The 27928-nt window shown below is 41.0% G+C and overlaps 1 protein-coding gene across 1 annotated transcript in view; it reads left to right on the forward strand.

Moving 5' to 3' along the window:
• Positions 1–27928, forward strand: part of CSGALNACT1 (chondroitin sulfate N-acetylgalactosaminyltransferase 1) — a 329362-nt gene that overhangs the window by 266399 nt on the left and 35035 nt on the right. The window contains exons 4-7 of the mRNA XM_023736698.1: positions 8057–8115; positions 8859–8915; positions 11540–11756; positions 26825–26926. Of these exons, the coding sequence (XP_023592466.1) occupies positions 8057–8115; positions 8859–8915; positions 11540–11756; positions 26825–26926 (435 nt within the window). The remainder of the gene's footprint in view (positions 1–8056; positions 8116–8858; positions 8916–11539; positions 11757–26824; positions 26927–27928) is intronic.

A 27928-nucleotide genomic window follows, 5' to 3' on the forward strand; every position in this document is an offset into this window, starting at 1 on the left:
GATTGTCTGGGTCTGGCCAATTCAAGACACCCCTGAGGGAGATAAAGTGCCAAGAGGCCCAGTCTCTTTCCAAGACAGCCACATCCTAAGCCTATTCATCACCTGGAAAAGCCCCACTTTTCCATTCAGCTTCAGTATCCTTCAGATACGGCTCCAGAACAAACATCTGTGGGTTTCTTATGATAAAATGGCAGAAAAATGTAATATTTTCCGACTTCAGCCTCTTTGTTGTTTATTCTTACTGCTTCTACACTTTGATCCATTTCTTTTTTATTATTATTATTGTGCTTTAGATGAATGTTTACAGAGCAAATTAGTTTCCTCATTAAACAACTAATACACATATTGTTTTGGACATTGGTTATCAACCACACGACATGTCAACACTCTCCCCTTCTCAACCTTGGGTTCCCCATTATCAGCTTTCTTGTCCTCTCCTGCCTTCTTGTCCTTGCCCCTGGGTTAGTATGCCCATTTAGTCTCGTTTTGTTTTATGAGCCTGTGTAATCTTTGGCTGAAGGATGACTCAGGAGTGACTTCATTACTGAACTAAAAGGGTGTCCAGGGGCCATACTCCAGTCTCTGTCAGACCAGTAAGTCTGGTCTTTTTTTGTGAGTTAGAATTTTGTTCTACATTTCTCCGACTCTGTCTTGGACCCTCTGTTGTGATCGCCGTCAGAACAGTCAGTGGTAGTAGCTGGACACCATCTAGTTGTGCTGGACTCGGTCTGGTGGAGGCTATGGTACTTGTGGTCCATTAGTCCTTCGGACTAATCTTTCTCTTGTGTCTTTGGTTTTCTTCATTCTTTCTTGCTCCAGATGGGGTGGGACCAGTGGAGTATCTTAGATGGCCACTCACAAGCTTTTAAGACCCCAAATGCTACTCACCAAAGTAGGATGTAGAACATTTTCTGTATAAACTATGTTATGCCAATTGAGCTAGATGTCCCCCGAGACCATGGTCCCCAGCCCTCAGCCCACTAATTGAGTCTGAGTCCCTCCAGGAGTTTGAATGTGTCTACAAAGCTTCCATGACCTTGCCTTGGTCAAGTTGTGCTGGCTTCCCCAGTATTGTGTACTGTCTTACCCTTCACCAAAGTTCCCACTTATCTATTGTCTATTCAGTGTTTTTCCCTCCTCACCTCTCCTTTCCCTTTTAACCATCAAATATTGTTTCTATTGGTGTGTAAACCTTTTCATAAGTTTTTATAATAGTGGTCTCATATTTGTGATTGATTATTTCACTCAGCATAATGCCCTCCAGATTCATCCATGTTGTGAGATGTTTCACAGATTCATCATTGTTCTTTATCATTGTGTAGTATTCCATTGTGTGTATGTACCATAATTTTTTTATCCATTTTTCTGTTGATGAGCACTTAGGTTGTTTCCATCTGTTTGCTATTGTGAATAATGCTACAATGCTACAATGAACATGTGACCGTTCTTATTTCTCTAAGATACATTCCTAGCAGTGGGATTGCTGGATCATGTGGTATTTCTGTTTCTAGCTTTTTAAGGAAGTGCCAGATCATTTTCCAAAATGATTGTACCATTTTGCATCCCCACCGGCAGTGCATAAGAGTTCCAATCTCCTTGCAGCCTCTGCAACATTTGTTATTTTCTGTTTTTTTGATTCGTACCAGTAATGTCGGGGTAAGATGGTATCTCATTGTGGTTTTGATTTGCATTTCTCTAATGACTAGTGATTGTGAGCATTTCCTCATGTGTCTTTTAGCCACTTGAATGTCTTCTTCGGTGAGGTGTTTGTTCATATGCTTTGCCCATTTTTTAAATGGATTATTTGTCTTTTTGATCAATTTCTTGTCTTTGACCTGGGCTTTCCTGAGGCTTTACTCCTCCTCTCTCCAGCCTGGACCTCATAATCTATTCCTTTTACCACTTTCTTGCCAACCTCAACCTCCTTGCTCTCCATACCTGGCCTGAAAAGCTCAGTCCGAGATCTGTACAGTCATCATCCTTACTCCTCCTTTACCTGTGGTCTTCATGTAAAGAACTCAGAGAAAAATCGCTGAATGTATATGCTGATGTCAGTACAAATTTATGATCTTCAGCCCAGCTGCACCTTTGTGCTATTTTATAATTCCTTTACACATCCTTAGATCCGTGGATGGCATAAATGTTTAAGTGCTCGCTACTAACAGAAAGGTTGGCAGTTTGAACCTACCCAGAGGCATCTTGGAAGAAATGCCTGGTGATCTGCTTCTGAAAGATCAGAGCCATTAAAAACCCTCTGGAGGGCAGTTCTACTCTGACACACATTGGGTTGCCAGGAGTCAGGATTGACTCCATGGCAATAGGTTTCACTCATCCTTCGTCAGCACCATCTCCCATGCTCCACTGGCACCATCCCTGCCCATCAGCACACCACTCAAGCCCATTATTCCACCCTTAGTTCCCTCACTCTCAGAAGCTCCCTTCCTCATGCTTCACTGAGAAATGAGTGGATGTTACTTCTCACCAACTTCTTTAGCGCCTTACCCCAAAACTGCACTATCTGCATCCCTGCTCGCTTCCTTCTTTCCTGTTCCTGAGGAATGGGTGACTCCTGTCTGTCCAAGACCAAGTTCTCCACATGGCTGGAGGAGTGCATTCACCTCTCACCTTCTCATTTCGTTCTCATATCATCTTTATCCATTCCTACCTGTTCCCTCTCAGCATATGAAGGAGTTAAGTCTCTCCTATTTTTTTTAAAAAAGAAAACACTGTCAACTCTATAACTTCTCTAGCTCACTCTACTGCATTCGTTCCCTTCATGGCCCACCTCCCTTTTCTTCCCCTCTCTCCCTCCCTGCTTTCTGTGTAACAGAGATTTACTAGAGTTGAAAACACCAAGTACTTGTTTCCATTGAGCTTACCTTCCAGTGGAGGGAACAGTAATGAATAGGTAGGTGAGTAAACACGTGTGATGAAAAAACAAAAACAGGGTAACAGGAAAGAGGTGACAGGAAGTGACTGGAGAGGTGGAAGCAAGAACAGAGATTCTGAGGCAGGAATAAACTTGCCAATTTAAAGAAAATGAGAGAAAAATACTCACCTTGCTGTTGCTACTTCTTCATCTCTCATCTTTCAAATCCACCTCAGTCTGGTTTGTGTCCTTGTCACTTCTCTGAAACCATCATTGGGAAGCTCACCGGTCATCTCCTGGTTGCCACACCAGGTGGTCCAATTTCATCATCTCACTTAGCTTTGCTGCAGTATTTGACATTTGTTCTGGATTGAATTGGGTCCCTCCAGTGTATGTGTTGTAAATCCTAACCCCCCTGTATTTGTGGATGTAATCCCATTTAGGAATAGGTTTTTCTCTGTGATGTTAATGAGACCATATCTTAAGCCAATCACTTTTGAGATATCAAACGAGATTCGGCACAGAAGGAAGCAAGCAGAATGGGGGAAAGATAGATGCCACATGGAGATCTCCAAGGAATGCCTAGAAGATTGCTAGAGAAGCTGAGACAAGGATTTTTCCCCAGTGGGGACAGAGAGAGCCTTCCCTTAGAGCCAGCACCCTGAATTTGGACTTATAGCCTCCTGACAGAAAATAAATTTCTATTCATTAAAGCCACTCACTTGTGGTATTTCTGTTACAGCAGCACTAAGAAACTAAGGCAACATTGCTGAGCAGTCCCTCACTCGTGCCTTGAGTTTCTCTGGTTCTCTGTGCTCGTCTCTCATGCAACTTCATGTGGAATCCAGGCTCTATGTGGTAAATCCCAGGCTTGCGTTGTGGGCTCTGTCTTATTCTACAGACTCTTCCTGGTTGATGTGACTCACACCTACAGCTTCAGCTCATACGCGGGGGCTGCCTAAATCTGTAAGTCTTAAACAGGCTTATTCTCTGACCTTTAGACCTACTGCTACAGCAGACATCCACAGGCTTCTCAAATTATGGTCACACATTCCTTTGACCTTTTTACTTATCCAAAGCTTAGCTCATAACCCATTTCCCACCTGTAACTGCCACTCGTTTCAGTAAATGATATCACTACATACCAGGTGCCCAGGCTAAAAACGTAGGTGCACCCTACATTTCTCCCTCTCCCTCACCTGCCATCCCAATTTCTAACCAAGTTCTCTCAGTTCTCTCTCCTGTTTCAATTTCTGTTTATCTCCACTGCCACTGCCTTAGTTCAGGTCTTGTCATTTCTCGCTGAACCATCGTGGTTCCTTCCTGATTGCTCTCTGATCTCAGGCCCTCTGGTTCGTCCATCCTCCACACTGCTATAACATGATAGACCCAAAATGGCTGTCTCTGCCCTCTTAAAGGATCAACCTAGCTGCTGCTAGCTCCAGGATAGAGCTTTCACCTGTAAGTAGGACTTAGTGGGCCTGCATGGTGTAGCTCTACCTGACTTTCCAGCTCCTTCTCCCACCTTTCTCCCACACCTACCTTTTATACTCCTAGCCTTGCTGAGCTGCTTCAGGTTTGCCAAACATAACACGTTGTTTTGTTTTTTTCAGCATCTTTGCCTATGCTGTGATCTTTCCTTAGAATTCCCTCTCTGGTTTTTCAGTCTTGGCAAATAACTCGGTCGTGAGTTTTGGTGAAACAACTTCTGTCAGGCTGTCCACACCCTCCATTAGGTGGATACTCTGTCCTTTTTGTTCCCTCACACCTTGGACAGACTCTGTTAGGCACTTATGTTACTTAGGACTATTTTGCTTTCCTGTCTTCCTCTAGAATGTGAAGTCCTAGTGCATAATAATTTTGTCATGTCCATCTTTATATCTCTACCATACAGCACAATCCATGGTCAATAATAACCATGAGAAAAAATCAATAATACTAAAAATAACCATGTCAGTTGACTATGAATTGGTGTGAGGCTGGCAGGCCGCTGCAGAATCAGAGTGTGTCTCCATTTTTTCTTGATAGTCGAATACACGTAGCCTTCATGAAGTAATAGGTTGTTTGTTGTTTTGTGGAAAGACGGCTCTGAAGAGAAGGTTGACTGCCCGTACCAGTGCTGAGGTGAAGAGGAGCTCTAAGTAAGTGAGGTTCTTAGAAATTTCTGTAGCTAAGAGCCACATATTGGATTTGTCTGCTTAGATCAAGGATATGAACAAATACGTGCCAAATGTGCTATATAGAAATAAGAAAAGGTGATCCATGAATTGTTTCAGCAAGTATGTTTCTAATCAAATGAAAGAAACTTTTAGTGAAAGTTGAAATAGTGATAAACTTGATGTCCAGAGGATGCTGTGAACTGATAAACTGTGATGAGGAGAAAATGGGCAACGTGTCAACATTTCCGTAACCCAGCAGATTGTGGAAAGCCTGAAAGTGCACACATTTTTTATTGTGTGGGTTTTTTTTTTTTAATTGGGGAATTATTTAGTATATAATATCTGAGTGTCTGGGGATTCATAGCAGTTTTAGTACATCTCTTTCACAAATACCAGATGTTTACTACTTTACCTACAAAAATAGAGGTGGCAGCAGCTGGCACTGTCACAATGTCTCATTTATCTCGCATGGTATGGGAATGAAATATTCCATCTCAGTGGAACATTCTAGATAAGTGAAGCACCAATATAGTGAGAAAAAAAAAACCAAACTGTTTTTGGAGTAAAATTCTTCTTGGATATTTATCCGTATCTCTTTTGGAACAGAGTAAGCTGAATGTAATGTCCCACCTCTTTGGATATATGGTCTTACAGTGATGTCTTCAAAAGCAGTTTAGATGAGTGGAGTATTTTTTCTGTATCGTAAGTGGTTTCAGACATTTAAAATTCTTTATTAAAAAAAGAATGTTCTGCTCCCACCCCTGTTGTCAGGAGGATACCTGTCGCTGTTTATTATTGTCAGTACTTCTTACTTCTGCCTATTACAGATTTTCTTTTTCCCATATATTCTTCGTTTTCTTGTTGGAAATATCTTTTTTTTTTTTTTTTTTTTAATCAAGACCCCCTCCTGCCCTGTTTCAAATTTACTGCTTTCACGGTGTTATAGACTGGAATTCAGATAACTGATATTTAACAACTGTTAAAATTGTATGTAAAGTAAAAGCAAAGCTCTAGGGTCGACATGAAGATTTATTTGTACATAAATGAGCTGCATGCAGTGGGTTTAACATAAACTTTCTAAGGTTTATTTTGACTTCTCGGAAGTTTTTTTTGTGTGTGTGTTCCTGATTCTTTTCTATGTTCTGAACTGTTAATGTTGCAGATGAAAAGTGGTCTCTAGGGAGTATACACTTGAACAGGGGTGTGTTCCCATCAACCATTAACAAGTTAGGTGAACACAGGCAAATCACAACTTCTCTGGGTCTCAGTTTCTCATCTCTAATGTTCGAAGGTTTAGACTAGATGATTTCCAAGGTCCTTTCATGATCTCATGTGCCAAAAACATAGTATAGAGAAGATGAGTTTAAAAGCTGTAAGACCAATGTGTTTGAAGGGTTGATCACTTTGAATTGAGAATGTCATGGGAATCTTCCCAGAAGGGGAGGGTCGGATTTAGAAGCTCTATCAAAGGGAAAGGGTATTATGGACTGGTGGGGATGTGTGTCCGTGAGAAAGGGAAGACCTTTTCAGGGGAGAGAAAGTAAAGTGCTCATCATAAACCAGCTTGACTGCAGCCCAGATTTCATATAAGGCAGGGACAAGACATACAGTTAGAACAGTAGGTTGGGGCCAGATTATGAAGGATCTTGACAGCCAGGTGTGGTGCTGGCACTTTATTCTGTAGGCAGTGGAAGCTGGTGGGGGCTTTTGAGCTTAGAGGAATAGCAGGGTTAGAGTGGTACTGAGGGAAGGCAAGGGCCAAGGGATATGTGCAATATGGATTGCCCGTGGAGGCCGAGATGTGAGATATGAGTTGGCAGATGATTATAGTCATCCAGCCAAGAGACATCAGCTCCATGCAGTATGATAGGAAATCACGGGTGAATGTGAACACCCTGCTGGGGCTCATGAGAATGAAGTCACTGTTGTGCAGACAGGAGGTTTGGAGAAGTTCATCGTGGGCTCAGCAGTGCAACATTGGTTGCCACCTGTATACATTCATATTGAGTGAGGGTAAGAAATGTGAAGGGTTGGCACTTTCCTTGCTTTTCAGCATCATGATTTCCAAGATCCTAAACTGAAAACTCACCACCCATCTGTCAATTTGTCATACTGTGGTGGCTTATGTGTTGCTATGATGCTGGAAGCTATGCCACCAGTATTTCAAATACCAGCAGGGTCACCCATGGTGGACAGGTTTCAATGGGGCTTCCAGACTAAAACAGACTAGGAAGAAAGGTCTGGTGATCTACTTCTAAAAATTAACCAGTGAAAACCCTATGGATCCTAACAGAATATTGGCTGATATAGTGCTGAAAGATGAGCTCCCTAGATTGGAAAGCACTCAAAATACACAGTGGCAGCAACGATGAACTCGAGCATACAAACAATCATGAAGATGGTGCAGGACCAGGCAATGTTTTGGTTGGTTGTATATGGGATTGCCATGAGTCAGAGTTGACTTGATGGCAATTAACAACAACAACAAGTTGAAAACAGGATGAAGAAGGGATCTGTACCTGATTAACTCCGTGCATCCTAAAAGAGTAAACATTTGTAGCATGCTACAGAGCTGAATCTTGGATACCTGGAGGTGTCCCCACCTAGTTTGGGGGTCCCCTTGAGTAGGATAAGATATGCATTGGGATGCTTGCACAGAGGCAGAAACACCAAACTCTAAGTAAATTTATCACTTATGGAGAGAAAGAAGGGAAAAGAGATACAGTCAAGATGTTTAAGCAAAGATCTAAGTTAACTCCTTAGAGCTAGTGAGAGCTCTTACCTTTGATCTTTAATTTGAATAGCGCATACAAATGATACTATGGTGTAAAATATTACAAGAAAAAGTGTCTGTGTGACTGATTTGTTTGGCATTTGCCTTTGTGCATGCCAGCTTTAAAAGGATGGCTGAAAAATCACCCCTGCCTCAGGATGTTTCTCCTCCCTTTCTCTCAGTTCCTTGGCGTTTCCACGGCAGATTTCCAGGACGCAAAAGGATTCCTTCAGGTGTTGTCCTTTGTGTTCACAGAAGGCAGACTGAGAGTGCCTGCTGTGTGCAAGGCTGTGAGTGTGTGCTGGTGGGTGTGGGTAGGTGGCTGGCTGGGAGTGTGTTTTGGTGGCCATAGGTTGCAAGAGAGTTTTGAAAAACTTATTTAAAACGAGTGAAATTAAAGGGTCTAAAGTCAGATTCATAAGACATAATTAAAGTAGAGTATGGAGAAACATACTAAAATGCCGATACAATGATTATTGCAAGGCATAGTATGTGGAAAACAATGAGAAAGCAGCTAAATGGTGGTAAAATGCTAGGTTAGCCTGGGCATAATGACCTTTTGGATAGGAAGAATTACTACACCTGAAAACAGCTAGCAGAGGCCGTGGCGTGATGATACCTGTCGCCCCGGGCTGATGATGTATACACCACAAAGGCGGCTATTATTATATGTTACAAGAAGCACTATTAATAAGAATTATTACATTCTCTGTGTTCTTCATAGATGCCCATCTCTTTAGATGGGTTTGAGTATATTTCTACCTGTATATCCAACTCTGTGAATTTGGATTTTAAAGAGTTAATGATTCTTATCCTGATGCAGAGAAAGAACGTGACTCAGTTGAAAAAACAGTCCCTCCGCCCACATGCATTTTTATCTGCATGGTAAATCGTCAGCAGCCTTCTCTGTGTTTAAGGCTGCTGTGGAGAAGGTAGCTTGCTGACACCGAATAACAGAAGCTTGATAAGGTACAACCACTGACCCAGGCAGGCCTGTTTTTAGTTGTGCAGATATACTCTCAGATACTGAGTGTGGTTCTTTCCCAACTCTGTGCAGCCTTATTTGGCTCCCGGGACTTGGTGGCTCACCCAGCTGTGCTAGAGAACACGGGAGGTGGGGACAAGCCTGTTTCCTCGATGGGCGCTAATTGCCTGAAAGAATTAACAGACTTTGAAGGGAACCACTTACATTTTCAAAGACGTCCTTTGAGCTTCCTCAGAAATGAACCTTCTGCTTTCTTCCATGACTGGCCCCTGCAGGGACTCTAAATTTTTTTCCCAAAATGAGCTCAGTTTCCCTGGAAGACAAGTTCTGAGAGCAGTTGAGCAGCATGCCCTGTTGCCCAAGGAATCAGGGAATGCTTCAGAACAGAACCTGGTCCTTGTAACTCTACATCCAGGTCCTTAAACCACTTGTGCTCCGTCTCAGTGGATCGTGTGTTTTGAATGTTTGGCCAGGCTCACAGGATAGCTGTGAGAAATGAGACTACTTCGAAAATTCGTAGTACCAAGCTCCTCTCTGTGACCCCTCAGGGAGATCCGAATCTTGAACAGGATTAAAGAGGCTGTAAAACCGGTACTGTAGGATGAAAAGAAGGAGCCCTGGTGGCATAACGGTTAAGCACTTGGCTGCTAACCGAAAGGCTGGCAGTTTGAATCTACCCAGCCACTCTATAGTAGGAAGACGTGACGATCTGCTTCTGTAAAGATTACAGCCAAGAAACCCCATGGGGCAGTGATACTCTGTCACATGGGGTTGCTGTGATACAGATGGAATCCACTTGACAGCACACTACGAGGTTGAAAAGAACTTCTGTAAGGCAGAAAATAGAGAAGAGACTTCACTATGTTTGTGAAGGGGGCTATAGTTTTCACAAAAGAGAAGACGGAGAGTGAGGCAGAAAAGAGAAGTAGTTTGTGAGAGGCCTTGAAAAACTAACTGACCATAGGCAGAAAATTTTCTCTGTGGCTTTACTTTTATAACTACTTAAAGACTAACCAGTTGCCATTGAGTAGACTTGAACTCAACGTGACGCCGTGTGTGTCAGAGAAGAGCTATGCTCCATAGGGTTTTCAGTGGATGATTTTTTGAAGCAGATAGCCAGGCCTTTGCAAGGTACCTCTGGGTGAAGTCAGACTTCCAGCCTGGTTAGCAGTCGAGCACATTAACTGTTTACACCACTCAGGAATTCCATTTAAATACTGAAAGGTACATTCTCAGCGAATGTGGGGATTAAGAGGGAGAAAGTGACATGGAATAAAAAATTGGGGAGAAATCAAAGATAAAAAGGTGAAAGAGTATAGGAGCTTATCTGGTGATTTGTTGAATTTTACAAGTTTTTTTTCCGGAGATGATTCATTGTTGCTGTCGTATGAAACCAGTGATACTGGGGAGGAAATGAAACTGAGATGTCAGGGGATCCTGTCAGGTCTGGCCCTCGGAAGGCTCCTCTTGAGAGTTGAGCTGCGTTCACATCTTCAGCCTAACAAGTGAGCGCTCTGTTGGGTTTCAGTAACAATGACATTGGCTGGAACACAGTTTGAAGGGAAGTACATAGACTTCTCTTTGGCTTCTGTACCATCTCGATATGCCGTTTCAACAGAACTGACAGAAGAAGGGGGTCATGGTGATAGCTAACGTTTATTGAGGGTTTACTATGTGGCCAGGTACTGTTCTAATCTCTTTACATATGTTCATGCATTTAATCCTCACACTCACCTATGGAGAAAATGAGGCACAGACGGTTAATTTCCCAAAGTAAACCTGAGGGACCAGGATTTGAACCCAGGCAGTCTGGCTCAAGAGTCTGTGCTCTGAAGGATTAAGCTATGCTGCTTCTCAGAAGAAGATATGAAGATATGGAAGATATGAAACTAAGTAAGATGTGTGCCAGCCACTCTGATGAGTACTTTACATGTCTGCTTTAATGCTCAAGAGAAGCTTTCGGAGGCACATAACCCATGTGACTGGTCCTGAGCCATTGGCCCTCAGCCACTCCCAGGTGCCCCAGATTTCACGACAGTTAGTTCATCTGAAATGGCTGTAATTTCTAAGAGAGAATTTTAACACACACTTTAACAATTAAATAAATACAATGTTCATCTAATCACATGGCAGAAAATTTGAGTAATAACATAAAAGAAAAAAGCACCCATTGTCCTACTTCACATCACAGTCAGTCTTATTTTGGCTTATTTCTTTACAGTCCTTTTTTTAATGCCTCTCTGGGGTCCTTGCGTGGTGCAAACAGCTAACATGCATGGCTGCTAACTGAAAAGTTGGAAGTTTCAGTCTACCCAGAAGTTCCTCAAAAGAAAGGCCTGGCCATCTCCTTCGAAAAATCAGCCGTTGAAAACCCTATAGAGCACAGTTCTACTCTGGCACACATGAGATCACCATGTATCACTGCTGACTTTTTTATATATATATAGTATAAATACAGTTTTGTATCCAACATGGAAACTTTTTTCCATGTCTTTATGAAGACTTCATAACTGTGATTTTTAAATTGACGGTATTTTGATTTCTTTTGGGATTTTTAATTGGGAGCATTTTGAGTTCCCTAATTGACTGAACAGCACACAACAACAATAATTGTTTGATGGAGAGATTTAATCTTAATTTTCTTCTTTCAAAAAAAAAAAAAAGACATTTTGTGCTAGATCTTTGCTATTAAAAAACACTTAGCAGCCAAGACTGATTTTTAAAACTATCTTTCCTTGCGTTTCTGTTAACAGGGATCTACCGAACAGAAAGAGATAAAGGCACTTTGTATGAGCTTACTTTCAAAGGGGACCAAAAACATGAATTCAAACGACTTGTCTTGTTCCGACCATTTGGCCCCATCATGAAAGTAAAAAAAGAAAACCTCAGCACGGCCAGCACGCTTATCAACGTTATCGTGCCACTGGCAAAAAGGGTGGACAAGTTCCGGCAGTTCATGCAGAATTTCAGGTTGGTTGGTTTGTACAGGTTTATCTTCCTCTGTGTGGTGCGTGTTAGAGCACTGATATCATTTCTCGTCATTTCCCTCATTTCTCCTGCCAAATACGAAAGCTCCTTTCTCTTATTGTTCAGATCTGTTTTCTTCATATGAAGTTTAACATTTGTATTTGACTTTCCCTAAAGCAATTAGAAAAATCCTGGATAAGCATATTTACCTTCAGAAGGGAAAATTAGGAAGGATTGGTTTTTAATCAGGACCTAGAAGATGACCCAATACCTGTTGGTGCTCAATTCTGGGAGTCCCTGGGTTGCTCAGATGGTTGAACGCTGAACTATTAGTTGAAAGGTTGCTGGTTCGAACCCACCCAGAGGTGCCTCAGAAGAAAGGCCTGGCGATCTACTTCCAAAAGGTCACAGCCTTGAAAACCTTATGGAGCACAGTTCTGCTCTGCACTTATGGGGTCTCCGTAAGTTGGAATTGACTCCGTGGCAGCTGGTTTTTGTTTTGTCTTTTGGTTCAGTTCTGACTTGAGTTTGGACTCAGGTTTGGAGAAAGCTAGAGCTGTGCTATGATATTAGTGAAGTGGTCTCTCTCCCAGACTCTCAAAGGCAAGCGGGGTTCTAGGTCTTTGGGAGCGGCTAGGAGTGGCTGGTGACAGCCCACAGGAACGACGGCCTGTGCTTGAGGACACTCTCACTTAGCTGAGGTTGGTGCTTCACCTGCTGCTCTGCTTTAGCCTCTAGCTGCCAGGATGGGTTGAATCAGAATCGATTCTTTATTCTAATCTGTATCTCCTCAGAGATTAATCCTAGCATTATGCCGAGAAGGTTTCCAGTGTTCATTTTTGTAGCTACTTGAGAAGTCCAAGTGGGGCTTCATCTTCAGATGCAGGAATGTAGGTTTTCAGATGTTTATTCAAGCTCTTTCTTGTGCAGTGTTACAGCTTGTATGGCTAATATTCCCATGTTGGCTGAGGCTAGCCAGCTAATATTTTTTAACCAGCTTATTTTAAAGATAGAAAGTTACATCTGTCTACTTATAAATCTTAAAAAAGCAAACTGATTTGTAATTTTTTATCATGAAATTCATATTATTGAAAGCTAGAAAAGCTCAGTATAAGGGTGTGGTTGATACCTCTCAAATTTCTGATTAGTGAACACATTTCTTTATTTATTTGTATTTGAAGAGCAACGCTTTTCTGTTTAAGTATTACATTTACAATCAAATAGTCCTAGAAGACACTTTGAGGTCACCTGGTCCAATCCCCCTTAATTCAGAATCCCTCCATAGCGTCCCTGACCTATGGTACTCAAGACAATGTGTGTACCAGGTAACTACCTGCTTCACAAGGTAGGCTGCCCCCTTGTTGAACAGCTCTATTCAGAAAGTTCATTATTATTTGAACTGGAAGTCTGCCTCTATGTAATTTCTACCCAGTAGGTATAGTTCTAGCCTCTGAAAAAATACTGAACAAATCTGTTTCCTCTTACACATCATAGCCTTTCAAGTATTTAAAGAAATCCATCGCAATTCCCTTGTCTTTGCTTCTTCAGACTCAACAACTCTCATTTTCCCAAACCTTTGTCATATTCCCTAGTTCTTAAACCTTTTGGATAAGCTAGAGTTAGCCATGATATAATCCAGAATAAGGATGGGCTACCCTGTTCACTCCTCCCAGTTTGTGGAATTCTCCATGGGGTACAATCACTTAAATGGCGGCAGTGTTCCTCTGGCTCTAGTGCTGAAGGGAGTGTCTGTGTGGCTTTGGCTTCTTCTGATCTTTATTGGTGTTTCTGTGCTTTCTCTTTCTGTCTTCCCTTTGGAATGGCAGAGTGCCAGGTGAGACTTACATCCTGAGAACTAATAAACCTATAGTTGGCACTAGGTATTAAATCATTCTGCCCATAGGCTGAGTGTGCCCATTTCTAGGACTAGTTTATAGCAAGTTCCTCTAGCTAGGAAGTTGCCTATAGCTTGGCAGATTCAGTGTCCTGAGATTTGGTTCAGCACAAAGGCAAGTCATTGAATGCTTTGGTCTTGATAAGCTAGTACTTATACTAAAGAAGTCTGCTTAATGATAGGACTCCGGGTACCTGGAATAGCTGGATTCTATTGGGTACATATGGCCAGCTGTTGCCTTAGTATCATGAGGATTGCAAGCCGTTAACAATAGGAACAAAACTAGGAGGAAAGTGTTGCTGAGGAAAGTCAAATTAGTATTTAACAAGTCTCCAAAACTGAGATGATGAAATGACATGTAATTATAGTTAATGTTTAAAAAAACAAACGAAAATCCTACAGAATCTTTTTCGTGACTTTTACTATTCAGGTGTCTACTGTCACGTGTAGGTAGAAGATGATGGGGTGGGGGAAGACTTGTTGCTTGAGGAAGATATTTTGGGCACCTATTGTGTGTGCCAGGCACTCTACCCAGATGCGAGGGATCAGAAGATGAATTTGAGATGCAGTACCTGCCTTTATGGGAAGTAGTAAAAAACCCCAAAAAAGCCATCGCTGTCAAGTAGATTCCAAGTCATAGCGACCCTGTAGGACAGAGTAGAACTGCCCCATAGGATTTCCAAGGAGCAGCTGGTAGATTTGAACTGCCGATCTTTTGGTTAGCAACTGAGCTGTTAACCACTGTGCCACCTGGGCTCCAGGGAAGTACTAAAGTGCCTACTAATGTAGTGGAAGGTGTTACAGCCGAGATATTTACAAGGAACAAGGCTTTGTAGAACAATGGCACTTGAGCAGAAGGCTGAAGGGAGAGTTTGCTCGATAGTCAAGGCGTTTCTGAGTGTGTTGAGGTCTCTGAAAAAATGGGATGAGAGAGGGTATTCAAACCCGTAGGTATTTCATTCTATGTAAGATCTTAGTAAAGGCAGCATTTCAACTCAGCAAAGAATAGATTATTCAATGCATGGTGTTAAGACAACAAAACATAGCAGAAAAAATTTAATTATTTCATACTAAAAACCAAAGTAAATTCTGGTTGAGTAAGTATTTGAATGCAACTAATATGACCATAAAATTAGTGGGGAAAATATAAGGGGCCATTTATTAAATATTTGATGTTGTATTTCTGAAATCCTTTCCATCCGAAGATTAATCAGTAACCAGTCGCTGTCGAGTCAGCTCTGACTCATGGCAACCCCATGTGTGTCAGAGTAGAACTGTGTTTCACCGGGCTTTCAATGGCTGATTTTTCTGAAGTAGATCACCGGGCCTTCCGAGGTGCCTCTGGGTAAACTTGAACCTCCAAAGTTTCAGTTAGCCGCCGAGCACATGAACTGTTTACCCCACCCAAGGACTTCATCCCAAGATTGGAAACTGTTCATTGTGGTTGACTCTGAAGATGACACTACGAGTGATTTTTATTTTCTTGAATTTTCTCTGTTTTGTAAATTTTTATATAGTTACCATCTGTTTTATAGTTTGTTAAAAATTCAATAAGAGCTTTAGGGAGCTTTTATAATTTAAACATGACTTTTTATGTTGTAAAAAACAAATGGTTACTATGTTTAAGCAATATAGAATAGTATAAGGAATAAATTATTTAAAAATCACTCCAGATCCTGCCTCCCAGAATTAGCTATTACTAACACTTGATGAAGGAGCCCTGATGGCACAGCAGTTAGGTAAAAGGTTGGCAGTTCGAACCCACCCAGCAGCTCCACGGGAGAAAGACCTGGTGATCTGCTCCCATAAGGATTACAGCCTAGAAAACCCTATGGTACAGTTCTACTCTGTCATATGGGGTCACTATGAGTCGAAATCGACTTGACAGCACCTAAGAACAGCAACATTAGACGAACACCATCCCAGGCACTTTTCTTTGCATGTATGCAAGTAGAAGAATAGTTTGCTAGCCAGGAATAATTTAATAAAATATGGGATATACTATATGTTCTATTTTTAATTTAGTTCAGGACCAGGCAACTCTTCATTCTGTTATGCATAAGGCCACCATGGAGCTGACTCGATGGCAACTAACTAGAACAACTATTTTTAATTAAAGAAGTAAATTTTATCTTACTTAAATTTATAAAAGAGATTCTGAAATATAACAAGAAATTACTGAATTTTAAGAAAATGTTTCTTCACAGTAAGAGATATCAGTTCCTAAAAGATCCCTCTAAAGTTAAAAAAATGATATTTTAAAAAGAATAATTTTGTAAAAGTTGGAATTGTTTTGTATTTTTTACTATGTGTTTGATTTTAGACTGGATTATTGAAAAATTGAAATAAGAAGAGGAAATTGACACACTTACACTTTCTCCCTTCTCTCTCAGCTCCATCTCCTGATTTTTGTTAGCTTTATATTATTTTTACCTTGTCAGGGTTTGTATAATACACGTTCTGCTTTGTAATCACAATTCCTGTAGTTGTAGTTCTATATTCAAGTAGATTTAGTACATTCTACTCCTCTTACCATAGCTTCCCCATTCCTGAGTTGTTGGTTCACTAGATTTCATGGTCAAGACATTTTTTCAAGAAGGGTCATAAGCGTTGTAGTGCCTAAACTCTTGTGCACTTGGAATATCTTTTATATTTATAGTATAAGGATACCTTGGCTGGGTCTAAAATTCTTGGGACACACTTTCTTTCCTCAGGACTTTGTAGACATTCTTCTGGCATTCAGTGATACTGTGGAGATGTGTTAGGAGAACTTAAGTTTGTGTCTCCTGAAAAATGACTTACTTTTGCCTGAATGCCTCACTAAAGAATTTATTTAGTCTTGAATCATAATAACTTAATCAGGATATGTCTCAGTGACTGTTGTTCTCTATCAGTTTTTCCTGAAATACAGATTCCTTTTTTGTTTTGTGGATTCAGTTCATTCATTTCAGGGAATTTTTTGGTATTCTGTATGAATACATCACCTGCTTCATGTGTTGGATTATCTGCTTTGGGGCCACAATTGTATATTTCGTAGCTCTTTTTCATCTATTAGCTTCTATTTTTTTTTTTTTTTTTTTACAGAACAGAATAGTTTCTCATTAAAGAGTTAGTACACATGTTGCCCTATGACAATGGTTAATAACCCCACTACATGTCAACAGTATCCTTACTCAACCTTGGGTTCCCTATCACCAGCTTTCCTGTCCCCTTCTGTCTTCTAGTCCTTGTCCCTGGACTGCTGTGCCTCATTAGTCCTGTTTTGTTTTATGGGGCTGTCTAATCCCCGGCTGAACGGTGAACCTCAGGAGTGACTTCACCACTGAGTTCTCTCTATTTTTTAATGCCTTAGTCTTTTATTTTCTTTCTCTTAAGCCTTTCCTGTACATCAGTAATTTGATTACCTTATATCTCTGTTTGCTATTTCTAATTTATCACGTACTTCTGTAATCGTGTTATTTTGGCTATTGCTTTATTTTCTGTATACAGTGTGCCTCTTAAGCTTACTGTATTTTTTTATTATTTCCTCTTTGAACTTTCTTTTATTGAATTCACATTTTTATTAAGAAAGTTTGAAACAGTTGTAAGAAATTTTCTTCTGTTTCAGTTATATTTTCTTTCAGGCTGGGTTTTTCACTTTCTTTTCAAACGCTATTCCTTTCTTAATTCTTTCTTAATTTTTAGCTTTCTTATTTTGTTGTTATTCTTTAGGATGTGGTTTTTATGGTTGCTATGATGTTTCTTTTCATCTTATTTCTGCATGACATGCAGAGGGCTACCCAGACTTTCTATTTGCTCTAACATAGTATAGGTGAGTTCTCCTTGGCTACCTCCTCATCTTGACTAAGAACTGTTTTGTTCCACTTCTAGCTATATTTTGAGGCAGGGTATCGTCCAATTCACTTTTTGTAGCCTGAGAGAATGGATGGAGGAAAGAAACAACTCAGTTGGAGTTTTTTTACAGCTTTTGTTGGAAGTTCCCAGTTCTTGTGACTCTTTCAGCCTGGTATATATGAATTGTACCAGGCTCACTCAGCCCAGTTGGAGGTAAATCGTTTTCCTGAGGGGCAGATGTATTTGCATCTCAGAATGAACCCTCAGTTAAGGGCCGAGTCCAGGAGAATCAGAGAGAAACTATCCCATTTGTTTACTTCTCTTATCTTACTCACCTGTGGTCTTCAGCAGCTCCACTCCTACAAATCAAAAAGAGGGGGGAGAAAAAAAAGATAAAATTTTGGCCCTGTATTTAATGGTTTGATGAGGGATGAAGAGGTAGGAGATACATATAAGATACTTTATCTGGGGGCTTTCAGTGTTTCTCATCCTTTCTCTTTTTCCTGCTCTGACAAAGGATCTTCACTAAATGATGTTTTGTTTTTTTTTTGGTTCTGTAAAGTCTACTTTTTTCTTTTTTTTTTTTGCTAGCGTTAGTTGAGTAGTTAGGATAATTCCACCTTCCTTCTCCATTTTCCTCACAATGTGGAGAGACCAGAATATTCTGCTGTGGCTCTTCCATCTGCCTGCACCATTCCTGAAGTAGGAGACTGGAGCTCCTAGGGTCCTCCGCAGATGTTCCTCTGGACTATCTCTTCACTGCCTCAGTCTGCTTCTTATATGTGGCCTCGCCCTCTAGCTCCATTTCTGGAGGCAGGAGCTGGAGGTGGGAGCCATATGAGGCTAAAATAAAATCTTCTGTTTCTTTCCTTGCCCCCCTTTTTGTGAAGTTTATGGCAGTAGACTGTATTCCTTTCATTGATCATTTATTGGTAGCAGGATTTTTACTGTTTTCCACTACTTTTGGTACATAGTTTTTGCAGTTATCACTATCTCTGATTTAGTTAAAACCTTATCTTTCCAATGCATCTCCTTTAAAATGCAAAATTTCTCTGTTTTCAGTTGGCTGAGGAATCTTTTAGAAGTCAGCCTCATATATCTGGGCTTTAGTATCTTCATCTATAAAGTGAAAGTATTGGCCCAGATGGGTCCCCTTGTAGCTCTGACACTGATTGTTACAGGTAGTTTCATGTTTTTACACTTAAGCATTAATCTGATAATTTGTTGTTAGTTGCCTTCAAGTTGGCTTTGACTCATGGTGACCTTATGTGTAACAGACCGCAACATTGCCTAGTACTGCACCATCTCCATCATCTTTGATATGTTGGAGCTCATAGTTGAGGCTATTGTGTCAGTCCATCTCAATGAGGGTTTTCTTTGTTTTTACTGACCTTCCGCTCTACCAAGCATGATGTCCTTTTCTAGCAATGGGTCTTTCCTGATGACATGTCCAAAGTAAACAAGACAAAGTTTTGCCATCCTTGCTTCTGTGGAATGTTCCAGTTGCATTTCCTCTTACCTAAAGAAAAAACTCCAGATGACTAAGAAATAGAACAAATTGGAAAAAAGAAATAGATGTGGAACCTGGAATTCTCAAGAGAAAGTAGGACTGGGTAGAGATACAAAGCAGCTCCTACCTAGAGAAAGCTGAGTCGCCAGGAAGTGGCTCACCTGGAATAATGGCCGTGCATGGGGTGCAATACACAAGGAACCAAAGACCAAGTTGTCACACTTCTGAACTGTGCTTGGGGTTAGCCCTGGTGACAAAATTGATCCCAAGGTGCATGGAATATACAGATACTTACTATCTTTTCTAGAAACCTTGGTGGCACAGTGGTTGAGAGCTACGGCTGCTAACCAAAAGGTTGGCAGTTCGAATCCACCAGGTGCTCCTTGGAAACCCTATGGGGCAGTTAGGGTTGCTACGAGTTAGAATCAACTCGATGGCAATGGGTTTGTTTGTTTGTTTGTTTTTGGCTATTGTGTTTTCTACTTATTATTATTAGAATCATCTCAATTAATCCTAAAAATTATTTGTGTTTACAAAAAATGCAAACTCAATAAAACCATTTTTAAAAAGGTAAATGAACAAGGACTCAATAACAATGTGGGAAAGGGGACAGATATGCCAACTGATCAAAAAAGACAGGTCTGAACTTCCCAGAAGGCAGGAAAAACAAAGACTAGCTTACTTTAGCACTCAGTATTTAATGAAAAGAAGACTGCCATTTGTTGGGTGAAAAAAACTTTTTCCTAGCACTAGATCCTTAGGACCTTTCTATAAGAGACAGTGGACACCAAATGAATGATATTCGTAGGATTTACCAAAGAAACATGAAGTTAAATCTTCAGCATTGTCATCTCCTGAGTAGGAATAGTTACCCCACTGCCCCCCTCAGTCCACATTACCCAGTACGGACCATTCTATAGCTCCCACTTTGGAGCTGTAGAGCTGCTTTGTGGCCCCTACACTCCATGACTCCATTTTTGTTCTTGGAGATCAGAGGGCTGTTTGCTCTACAGGTTCTTTTTCCTTTGCTGTCATCATCCTCGTGCATTTGTAGAGCCTCGCAGGCTCTACATGCTTTTCCCTCTGTCGTGAATGCTCCGTATGCCTCCCTTGGGCCCCCCTGAACTCCATCCTGAGGACTCCTTCACCTGCAGCCTGGAATCGAGAGGGCACTAGTTCAATGCGGCACCCAGGAGAACTTGCTTCCGATGTAGTTCCTGATTTTATCTGTTTCCTCTTTGCCCAGTAGTGTGTTGGCTTAAACCCATATGCTTTTCTTCTTCATCTTTTTTTTTTTTTCTTTATTCATCTCATTTTGCCTTTGAAACTATTCTCACATTTGCTTTTTGGCTGCTTAGTTTTCCGTAGTACCAAAGTTACAGATCTTTAACTCATCTATTATTTCACTGCATACTTTGTTTGTGATAAGAAGAACCACGTAATAAAAATGCTATAGATTTTCTTTGGGTCTTTATTTCTAAGCCTCTCCCAGAAAAACTTGTTTTTATGGAAAATATTCTTCACAATTTTTTTTTAAATCTCTCTCAATTCATTTCAAGTATATTTGATTTTTATTTTGACTACTTTTGGCCAGACTGAGAACTCTCTTCTCAGTTCATTTCAAGTATACTTGATTTTTATTTTGACTACTTCCAACTGGACTGAGAACTCTTTTTCATGTTGCTATGTTCCTGCTCAGATTTTGCTGGGTATTTTTTTTTTTTTTTTTTTTTTAATGTTCTGCTTTGTTTCTTCCTCCTAACTCTTCTCTCATTTCTCTCAAGACATTTATGATATTTTAAGGCAGTATCAGAGAAATCCTTTATTTGAATTTTCTTTGGCAATTCTCTTTTATCTCTTTTTGGCCTAGAGCAAATGGTTCTGGAAATTTCTGAATTTTTTTTTTCAAAGTAGTGACTGTAGAATCTGAAATTGAAATGAGCCTTCAACATATGGCTAGGCTGGTATAGGTAACAGAAAGGCCTCATGCCATCAAATGTGGGATTGTGATAGAGATAGATTGCTGGTTTTCTTTGTGTTTTGCAAAAGGAAAATAATGTATTTTTCATAGTCTCATCATCTCCCCTTACCCAAGCCCCCTCTTTTTCTCCCACAGGCCGTTTCTTTATTCGTACACCAGCGTTGCACCAAAAAAGTTTTATGGCTAGTGTGTTTCAGAAACACTAATCTACATCGTTCACCTTATTTGGATAAGATTTCCCCTTTTGGACCTAACAGAAAGTATTTCTTATCCCATTTGAGCCGCAGATTATATAGAAACGTTCCTTTAAGAGTAGAAAATGGTCACCTGGAAATGATCTCATTTTCTGTTCTGAAACAACTGGGAAAGTAGGTCCCCAATTGCTTGGTTGTGAGTCAAAGTCCACTCGTTTCTTAACACTGATCAGACCACCTCAGATAATGGAACCGAGGAATTAGGTATTTATTCAATTTGGGGGGAAGAGGCAGAGAAACCACCAAAACGAAAAGAAGAATATTATTCTTTTAAAGCCAGATTTCCAGAAGTCCCCAGTCCCTCTTTGTTCCCTCTCCAGGCTAGTGCCTGTTCCTTGTTTCCAATCCCTTTGTGGCTGAGCAGTTTTCTTCCTGTTGTCATAGCAGACCCTACGCACATTTTGGGAACTGGTAGGCTGTTATGTATCATTTCGTTTGCATAGGGACATTTAAAGTCTAAATGGGTTTTCTTTGCATGCCTGATATATTTAAGTAGAAAATTGTCTTAGAAAATAATAGTGATGTGATTTCCTTACATCTGTGCCTTTTCTCAGCCATGGAAGTCTTTTCTCTCCACCACCTGTGTGGAGCCTACTCACCTGTCAAGACTCAGCTTAGAAGCCTGCTCGTTTTTGATACCCCTCCCTCACCCTATCCCCCGTTAGAAATGAACCACTCTCTCCTCTGCTCCCCTGGGTCTCTGTTACTGAAGTTATTCCATCCTGCTTCATATTGCAGCTGTTCAACTGTACATTCTTTGCAATGGACTGTAAGGTCCCTGAGGCAGGTAGGGAAACCAGTGTTCCCAGTTTGCCCAGGACGGTGGGGTTTCCTGGATGTGGGACTTTCGGTGCTAAAATCAGCAGAGTCCCAGGAAAACCTGGGTGGTTGGTCCCCCTACAGGGACCATACATGATTATTCTTTGTAAATCTTACTCCAACAAGAACAATGCATTGAACAAGGAAGATGCTCAATGAGTGTTTGCTATTGAATCCTGTTCCCCTAGGTCACGCAGTTTGAGGTGTGAAAACACGTAGCACTAACTTCAATAAACACGGTTTCTCATTTCTGTGGTAAGACCACCAACTACCTAAACCCCTCGCAGTCTTTCTAGGTATCCCCAGGATGTCTCACACGTGCTCAAATATGAGATCAGCCTACAGTACCTGCCCAGGCATCAGCTGCATGAAGCCAACTCACTGCTTCTCACCACAGTCAATGTTGTTGACACTCACTGATGCCACTGAGCTGCTACCAATGCTACGATACCTTCCACTGTGCCACCCACTGTTACATTAATTCCCCAGAAGTCCTGGCTTGAGCTCTCAACACCCCCTCATAATTTTGTTCTCTGTTAAGAAAACCTTTTCAGTTCTTTCTTGCAGCTCTGTCTCCCTGTGGGACTCACACGTGAATCCTCAACAGCTGCCTGAAGAACAAGACAGACCCTAGTGATGTGCCTGGTTTTCACAATCACACCATCCCTTTAGTGAATCAAATGTTTCTAAGTCTAGTTCTCCCATAAGCCAGTGATTCTCAACAGAGGGCAATTCTGTGTTCCTCCCCACCCCCTAGGACTTCTGGCAATGTCTGGAGACATTTTATATTACCACAGCTGGGGGAGTGCATCCAGTGAGGAGAGGCCGAGGATGCTGCTAAACATCCTACAATGCACAGGACAGCTTCTCCCACAATAAAGAATTATCTAGTCCAATATGTCAGTAGTGCTGAGGTTGAGAAACCCTACCTTAGGATGAGTTCTCTCCCTAAGGGTATGGCTCCTTGTTGGGTAAAGGATCTGTCTAGCTTTACCCAAAATAAGGTGGCCTTTGTCTTTGGCTCCAGAGAAATAACTCTTAGAGTAATTTGGGTGCCTTCGTCTGGGACTTCAGGCCACATAGGAAGGCTTGATTTAGCCTGTCATGCAGGACTGGCCAATAAAAGCCCAGAACACTAAGGCTCAGAGAGCTTCCTAGTCAGTGAAGGGAAGATGAAGTGCCTTTTCTGATACATGGCAGCTTCGCCCGAGAAACCTTCCCTGATCTCGTCCGTGCATCTCTTCCTTATGATGATCCTGATTTATGTCTTTTTACTATAATAAAACCGGTAGTCATAAGTTTAGTATCTTCCACGACTTCTACGAGTCAGTCCGGCAAATTTAATGAACCCAAGGACAGTGTCCTCTTAACCTCTGAGATCTGCCTAGCTTCAGGTGGCTAGGGTCAGAGACAAGTGTGTGCTGTGTGAGTGGCTGGTGTCAGAAATGATGGAAAAATGGGACCCGGGGGGTCTGATTGATCTCAGCCTTCTGGGAATTGGCTTTATGCTGATTCTCATCCATGAAGCTATTATTGCACTCCTCTTCCTAACAGACATCTGATCAACCTGCCCACCAGCTTTTCTCAGTCATATCTGAGTCCTGTCGTGAACTCAAGTTCAACAATCCATCCCACAGACATTTGACATTTGGAGTTTCGTTGCAGCATCTTCTGCCCTCCACCTGGCCATACAAACCACTAAGCTGTGTGGTAGTCCCAGACAGACCAAAGCTGTCAGATTACATAGGTACAACTACAACCTGTGAAGGTGACCTAGGGACAGATGAATACCAGGCTGGTTCTTAGGAGACCTGGATTGCATGCCTAGCTGACTCTATAGCTTAGTCAGGTCACTGGAACCCATCTATACACTAAGGGTATGACGGGGTCACTTACCTCTCTCCAAGGTGCAGTGTATAGATTAATAACAGAGCTCAGAGACCATGAAGTGGTTTGGACTTTTGGGAAATAAAAATATAGGCGTGTAAGTGACTGTGATGCATGTTTTCTGACTGAAAAAATTTATCTTAATTAGTTGCTGTACTCTGTGCTACAGTGTCGTTGGGGCGAAGAAATTGTTGATTTCCAGGAAAATAAAAAAGTCCTAAAAAGACAAAGCTTTTGAGAAATAGAGAATTTTTAGGCTTCCAGGTTAAGGTGGGAAAATGACCACAAGGAAATTGGGGAGCTAATGCAAAGCAACCATGTAAAGACAAAATCTTCCCTACAGGGGTCTTAGGAAGTAGGAGCTCCGTAAGATTCATTTCCAAACGTTTTAGATAAAACACTAACATGGTATTTATAGGGATGAGATATCAGGGACACTTAATTCAACTCAAGGAATCCTGGCAGCGTGTTTCCATATATAAATAGTTAATAGCACAAAGCCAGGAGTCTGCATATTCAGTGAATATGATTTTTCCTCCTTTCTCATCCCTTTCTCCTTACTTTTTTAACCTATCCTTAAAACTCAAACATATTCATGTGGGTAATCACTCACACACATGCTCTTCCTAACACGTGTCTCTCCAGGGGATGGAGTCTAGTGAGAATTGTATTTAAAAATAACCCTGAGACTCTTCAAACAGGCAGCCTGGTGCTCCTGTAGTGCTGTGCGCATACTCTCTTACAGCATTTATTTATCACATTATACATAGTTTTAGTTATGGACAGTAGATGGAGAACTTCTCAGGGGCAGAAATGTCTTACTCATTTTTTAAGATTCCCTGGTAGAGTATTGGAAACCCTGGTGGTGTAGTTGTTAAGTCCTATGGCTGCTAACCAAAAGGTTGGCAGTTTGAATCCACCAGGCGCTCCTTGGAAACTCTATGGGGCAGTTCTACTCTGTCCTATAGGGTCGCTATGAGTCAGAATCAACTTGACGGCAGTGGGTTTTATGGTGGGTAGAGTATTGGCACGTTTTATGTTGTCAACATATGTTTGTTGAATGAACGAAGGAAGGAAGGAATGGATAAACAGAATGGGAGCTTGGAGGTAGACTTCAGAACAAATTCTGCTTTGTCTTTTTGGGAAGCCTCCCCTAGTCAATGAAGTGTAAAGGCCCAGTGCATCTCCTTTGTATTTCTTGAAGACAGGAAGTGCTTTGAATAGATTTTAAAATACCAGAGTGGGATACAGCAAAGATGTTGCTAGAAAAATAGGATTGCTTTTTATTCAGGCTCAATCGGTGACTCTCTCCGGATTCTGGGATGGATTTTTTCCAGCTGCACACAGTTTTAAAGTACAGTTTCTCCAATCCTTGGCTCTGTGTATGTGCTTTTGTTCTACCCTGGCAAAGGAAGTTAAAGGATTATCTGGCAAGTTTGAGAGACGGATCCTTTATGTAAAAAGAGTTCTGCTGTCGGTAGGTGGTGATTCAGTCTGCAGGGACTGCAGCGATGAGCGAGCTCACAGTTTTGAAGCACATAGTCACTCCCCAGGTCTCTGTTCCTTGTCCCTTATCTGCTTCTAAGAGCCCCACTATCTTGTCTGGGTTCCCAAAGCAGCTCTTACCTTTCTCCCACAGGAGAGAAACAGAAATCTGAGAACCGAGCTTGTTAACAGGATGAACCCTGCATGTTTCTTGCCCAGGGTCAACATTATCTTCTCTGATATTCCTCCCATCTAGAATTCTCTTCTTCCTTCTCTGTACTATTCTAAATCCTGTCCATCCTTCAAGACCCCAACCATTCTAGCCCACAGGGATTGCCGTGCTTTCTGAATTCCATGTCATTTTAATCTGTGCCATGGAGTATCTGATTATTTTATTTGAGCTCATTTTATTTCTCAAGTAATGTTTTTCGAGGACAGGAACCATATTTTCTATTTCTTTGGATTTCTCCCAGCAACTTCTCAAGTCAATCACTCCTTTTTGATGTCATTATAAAAAGCATTGAAGCAACTGGCCTCTGCAAATAGAGCTCTGAGATTTCTGGAAAACTATGACGTGGAGTGTTGTCTAGGGCTTAAGGAAGAAAGCCAACACAGAGACAAAAAGAACAAAATGGACGGACATGCAAAATATCTCAAAATATGGGAATAGCAGCACAACTGGAAGAATGTAGTCGATGTCACCGAATTGTACATGTAGAAATTTTTGAAATGGTGTATCTTTGGCTATGTATATTTTCACCAAAGAAAAAAAGGTCCTCCAAGGTCGAGAAGGGAGAGTGTTGACATGTCATGGGGTTGTTAACCGATGTCATAAAACAATATGCGTACTGACTGTTTAATGAGAAACTTATTTGTTCTGTAAACCTTCACCTAAAGTACAATTAAAAAATTTTTTTTTAAATCTCAAAATATTATTCCATGCAGTAGAACCTTTCCATTAACTTGCTTTAGAAAACTGTCCTTAAAATTGTATACACACACATACACATACATGTGTACATATATATACATATACATTTACATAACACACATTTTATATACACACAAATTATATGAAAAGTACCACATTCACTTTATATATGTGTGTGTGTGTATGTATGTAGATATGTGTGTATATGTATATATTTGAATGTATATGTGGCAGATGGGAGCTGTGGCCCCTTGCATCTGAGTTTTGACTTATAATAGACCTGTACCCTGAAATTTCAGTGTTTTATAGGCAACTTTGACGACCAACTAGAAATGTCTCTAAGCCCCAGCTCTGCTATCCCAGCTGTCACTAAGTTTACTACAAAACCCTTTTGCACTTGATGAAAAAATTATTTGTTTGGCCTTGCCTGTTACTGTGAGAACAGGAACCAGACATACGTGTGTTTTGTTTTCTAGGGAGATGTGCATCCAACAGGATGGGCGAATTCATCTCACTGTTGTTTATTTTGGGAAAGAACAAATGAATGAGGTTAAAGGAATACTTGAAAACACTTCCAGGTGAGTATGGCATGGAACTGTAATAAGGAGTCATGGTAACTGAGCTCAGAAGTCTACATCCACGACTGAAACTTTTGCTTAATTTTCCTTAAGACTTGGGGGGGATTGGGAGATTGATTGGTTGCTGGCCACATGTAGGTCTCCTCCTTTCCCAGAAGACAAGCTGCCTCACACTGGTCCTCATTGTGCAGGGGTGATGACTTTGGCAGTTGAGATAAACTGCCTTGAGCAGCCAGGGCGGGGAGTGCGGGCTGCTTGGGGCTTCTGCATGACTGGGTATAATCTCTCTTAGCACCACAGATTTTGATACTTTATGTTGCAGAGTGGGAACTAGGGAGAGCACAGCTGCGTACTGAGTGCCGTCTAAGCCACAGCTTGTAAGGATAAGAGTTATATCCATGTTCAGATCTTACCCACTTAGCAAATGGTCTCACCCCTTTGCCTTTTATTCATTACACATTTTGAGAGATTATGGGGAAGCCAGAAGTGATGGCTGGGGCAGGATCCTTAATTAAACCTACTCAGTTGAACAGAAATGATTTAACCAAAAACTTTAGAGCTAAGGTTGTATATATTTACACCTAGTTGATCAGTTGCATGGAGCAATAAGTGTATTCAAAACAAAAAACAAAAACAAAAAAATCTTTCAAAAAACCTCATGGCAGTTTCCACCAGTAAGGAACCCAGTTGATACTGCCACACTCCACTCAGGTTTACCACTGAAGTTTGCAGGACTCCAGTTCAAGAATCAGATATACATTTCCTTCACAAGTTAATATTACACAGCGGCAGAAATATTCTGAATAGGTCCGTATGGTTTAAATATCCACAGAGCACTCTTGTTTTGAGTTTCTGGTAAATGGTAAGATGACAGTCAATTGAAGGACAAGATTCAAGATTAAGTGTACATTTTGTATTTATTTTCATGCTTTGTTACTAATTTTGTATTAGTAACACAAACCTTGGGCACAAGATCAGATGCTAATTACAATTACTCAAACA

This window comes from Trichechus manatus, unplaced genomic scaffold (assembly GCF_000243295.1).
Source record: "Trichechus manatus latirostris isolate Lorelei unplaced genomic scaffold, TriManLat1.0 scaffold00090, whole genome shotgun sequence".
NCBI lineage: Eukaryota > Metazoa > Chordata > Mammalia > Sirenia > Trichechidae > Trichechus > Trichechus manatus.